The 4,799-nt window shown below is 43.0% G+C and overlaps 1 protein-coding gene across 1 annotated transcript; it reads right to left on the reverse strand.

Moving 5' to 3' along the window:
* Positions 1–285: 285 nt before the first annotated feature.
* srp19 (signal recognition particle 19) lies at positions 286–3,111 on the reverse strand. Its single transcript, XM_020109745.2, has 5 exons — positions 2,903–3,111; positions 1,910–1,985; positions 1,671–1,742; positions 1,481–1,589; positions 286–937 (listed from the first exon to the last, which is right to left on the reverse strand). The coding sequence occupies exons 1-5, from the start codon at positions 2,938–2,940 to the stop codon at positions 807–809; spliced, it is 426 nt and encodes a 141-aa protein (XP_019965304.1). The 5' UTR covers positions 2,941–3,111; the 3' UTR covers positions 286–806.
* Positions 3,112–4,799: the final 1,688 nt, after the last annotated feature.

The following is a 4,799-nucleotide window of genomic DNA, read 5'->3' on the forward strand; positions in this document are numbered from 1 at the left end:
AAAATGTCAGGAAATTGTGGGTTCAGTTGTGTTTCTGTTCAGTGAGTACTACAACGTCAGAGCTCAATACATTGATGCGTTTTTTTCTACTCATAAAAAACCAAATCATCGCTCAGACGCGGAGCCCAAAATAATTAATCACCACGTGTGGCTGCAGAGGGCACTGTTGCTCAGTAATAGTTCCATAGTGTTGTTTAAAGATTCTGTGTTTTGAATATAAGATGCTTTCCTTTTAAAGTGAAAGTGTCACAGGATTACAATAATTATCAATGAAGAACAACACAGTTCATGTGTCAGAACTTTAATTTGATATAACTGAATTATAACAGACACATTAGTGTCGACATTAATGCAGCATTTCATTAATGTAAAGGTAATTTTATTAATGACTTTATTTACAGGATGAGGTTAAACGGATTTACTGCCACAGACACAACACAATCCTCACACAGTTTCTTCAATTATCTCAAAACAAGAAAAAGTGAGAAACTTTCAACTTTTTATTTATCTTCTCTTGCAAGATCCAGAGACTTTAATAAAATATGGAGATGGGGGGGGGGTTAAACACAAACACAGATGTATATCCCAGCCCCTCTTTGAAATCTGTGACTAAAAGGAGTTTCCTGTTGAAACTGGTTGATTATCTGTCTGTAGTTTTCTTCAGTCGACTGTTCGCCACCGTTTGATTTCACTTTTCAAACGAGCTCGAGTTCAGAATTATCCAAACCATCAAAAATCAATGAACTCAAAGCAACAAACCTGGGAGTTTCTAAAGTAAAAATGTGGTGTACAGTCATATTCTGGGTCTATTTCTTCTTTTTCTTGCTCTTCTTCCCTCCCTCTCCCTGCTGAGAGCTGCTCTCTCCTCCACCACTCTTCTGGGTCCGAGTCTTTAATTTAGGGATCATCTCCGCAACGTAAAACATCACATCTTTACCTGAGGAAATAAAACATTTTTTTCTTAAATTTCAACAATACATTTTCTGTCCAGCTCAGTTCCTCAAATCTGACAGGTTCCTCTTCCCAAATTAAACAGTTATTGATCTTTCAGACTCAACAACAACAGGAACATGTGGGGGACATTCAGGTGAGGGGTGGAGCCTGTAGAGCAGCAGGAGGCGGGACATGACGTCTAAACTCTGCTGTGTAAAGATCAGTGTTGTTGTTTACAGCTCTTCCACACCAGCGTCGGCCCTCATCACCAAAACATCTGGAATCTCCTCGTCTTTCCAAGTGGACTTCTTCATCTTCTATGTGTACGGCTCCAGATGTTCTCCTGCTGTTTTCTCACTCTGACATTTCACTGGTGGTGTTCTCAATGCACGCGCACACACACACACACACACACACACACACACACACACACGGACACACACACAGACACACACACAGACACACACACGGACACACGGAGACACACAGAGACACACGGAGACACACGGACACACACGGACACACACGGACACACACACGGACTTACGGGAGCTGAATTTGTCCTGACATAGACGGCCATCTTCCTGCTTCAGTTGAACTCTGACACGACCTCTGAACTGGACGTCCCGGTTCCACTCCCGGGGATGCATTTTGTTCTGTAACACACACACGTCATCATACTATCGTATTGTATCATACATGTACTTATTCCTTGACATCGTGTGTGAGGTTTTTACCTCCACGTAGACGTTCATGCCAGCAGCCGTCAGGACGTCTCTGATCTCAGCACAGGACGGGTTCTCCACAGCCTGCAACAAACGACAGCAGCTGCTCTTCATTCACTGAGTGATCACCTCCTTCACTCAGCTGAGTGAAACAAGGCACCATACATTGGTAGATGGCAGGCCTTACTGAACATGTCACTGGGGGATGTCTCTGCTATGTGAAAGGTAAAAATGTGTAAAATGTAAGTCACCTTCTCTGTGGGGATCCTGCGTCCCTCAGCCAGCGTCTTCTTATTGTTGATGTAAACTGGGTAGAGACAGACAAACCTGAAACACGACACAGACACGTTAGAGACAACACTGATGTAGTTCAGAAAGTTCACACCCAGTCGCTGACGGATAAATCCTGCAGAGGATCTCCTGCCATTTTCTCACCTAACCCCCTAACCCCTCCTCTGGACTTTCTGCTGACTTTGTACTCAGGGCTGGAGGCAGAAACTCTGGAGAAAGTCCAGACTCTCTCTCTGACACTTTGGTTCTCCCATACAGCTCCTCCAGAGAATTTCTGGAGGAAGTCTGAAGTTCCATGCAAATCTGAAAGCAGCTTTAATGACACGTTCAGGTGCTGATGACTGAGGTTCAGATGAACCTTTAAATTAATCTGAAGCAACAGAAAAACTTCAGTAGGAAAATATGAATCAACTGATAATTTCATGATGTAAACATGAGACTGAAAACAAAGTTTGCTTCAGGACAACGTGACCCAGAACCGCGGTTTGACATTAAACACATCACGACACAGCTGGAGTACTTGAACACGTCATGCCTAACGACCAGTCTTCGTACGAACACGTAACATCCGCCGAGGTTTCTGTTCAACACGTCGTAAATCGTGACTTAGAAATGGAACTCACAGGAAACAGCTGACAATCTATCAAGAGACGGAAAATTAACTTTACCCACAGCAAGTTAGCTGGTTAGTTAGTTGCTCTCACTACCCATCATTCACTGCCGTTAAGATCCGGTGTTTTCTTGTTGAATTTCACAATATAAATACAAATATAAAAGAACCGAGTTGAAGCAGGTGACAAAAGATAACACAATTGTAACGAGATAATAATTAAAAACCACGTTATATCAACAAACAAACAAGTTGTCCTTAAATTCAGAAATGTCTTATAGGAGTTTCGCATTGTTAGCTTAGCCTCACTCGGCTAACAGGCTGGCTCTATACTGGAACTCACCTCAACTTGTCGGCGGGATTCTGTGTTAAATGAGCCATTTAGACCTTTTTATAAATATTTATCTACGCTCTATGATTTAGACTCGTTACAACAATAATAATAAACTAAGTCTCTGTTGCTCCGAGTGAAATACAGGCACCGCGATGCTTCTTCTTCTTCTTCTTCGGATTGTAGCAGATTAGACGCTTCGATGAAGTATTGCTGCCCCCTGCTGTTTGCTATTAAAACCCTTTAACAGTCATATAATAAACAGCTCAGTAAAGTGAGGGAACCTTAATGTCCAGTGTAAAGTTCAACTTCAGATCCATGTGTCCATTTAGAAGAACAAGTGATTGTGAATCAGTTTCTCTGCTTTGGTGCAAAGTCACATCAGGATCAATGAGACAAAAACCTGACGAGCCCCAAACAGTGAATGTTTTTAATGTGGTGTCCACAGACAGCTGCTCTCTCCTGGTCCTTGCTGACTTATTCTAGTTCTGTGTTCTGCTCGGGTCCTCGTCACTACTGGTAGCATGAGGCGCTACCTGCAGCACCATCAGGGTGCACAGGTAGTCCAGCTCCTCCAGGTGGACACATCCATACGTGTGGTTACAAGAAGGTTTGTGTCTCCCAGCACCGTCTCCAGAGCCTGGAGGAGACACCAGGAGACCAGCAGTTACACCAGCTCTGGACAGTAGAAGAGCATCAATCCAGCAGCAGGTATCTGCTCCTTTGTGTGAGGAGGAACAGGAGGAGCACTGCTATACAAAATGACCTCCAGCAGGTGACTGGTGTGTTTCTGAGCAAACTGTCAGAAACAGACTCAATGAGGAGACATGGCATCCTCTAGTGGGACCTGAGTCACAGTCCAGCACTGAGCAGCTCCATTCACCAGAGAACACCAGGACCAGCAGGTCCACCACTGGCGCCTCGTTCTCTTTAAAGATGAGAGCAGGTTCACACTGAGCATGTGACTGGCATGAAAGGATCTGGAGAAGCTGTGGTGAATGTGATGCTGCTGTAACATCATCTACTGAATGCCCCCGTTTGGTGGAGGGTCAGTGATGGTCTGAGGAGGCAGATCCTTGGAAGGTCACACAGACCTCCACTTCACAACCAACGGTTCCCTGATTGCTGTTAGGTACCAGGATGCTCCTCAGAGCAACTGTCAGGCCCTATGCTGGTGCAGGGGACCCTGGGTTCTGTCCACAGACTGTCCAGGAGCTCAGTGATGATCAAGGTCTTGGAGGAGATCCCCCATTACACCATCCTCCAACTCATCAGGAGCATTATGTGGTTGTCAGGAGAACCACCAGGGCACAAGGAGGCCACACCCACTGAATCACATGATGACTTGATGAAATTCACACTGGTTGGATCAGCCTGTTGTTTCAGTTTGTTAATGTGATGTTCAGTGTGGTTTTGAATCCAGCCTCAGTGGGTTGATGGATTTAGTTTCCATTGATCGTTTTGTTCTTAACAAATTATACAATGTTCATCAGTACAGATTTTCTACTTGAATCATTCGTTCATCAACATCTGATGTGTGATTGAACTGTTCTTTTTATGTTTCTGACCAGTGTATTATTCTGAATTAAATCCAGGGGTGAGTATCGAGTCATTCATTAATATTTAAACTTGTTAAATATTTTTACTGGACCACATTTATAATTTTTTTCAGGTGTGAATGTTGTGATGATGCTGTTGTTCCATCCATGTTTTAACTTGACACGTTTAAAACTTCCTCCCTTAATGATATATGGATAAATAAAACGTTTTAAATAATTAAAATAAATGACTGGAGCTTCAATAATAAATTATAAAATATGTATAAACAAGTTATAAATGGAAATTCTTATAATAAATGATTGGGACTTTAATTGATGTGGTGGATTTATAAGAGCACTCAGAGTCGAGC

Source organism: Paralichthys olivaceus, chromosome 14 (assembly GCF_024713975.1).
Source record: "Paralichthys olivaceus isolate ysfri-2021 chromosome 14, ASM2471397v2, whole genome shotgun sequence".
NCBI classification, from domain to species: Eukaryota; Metazoa; Chordata; class Actinopteri; order Pleuronectiformes; family Paralichthyidae; genus Paralichthys; species Paralichthys olivaceus.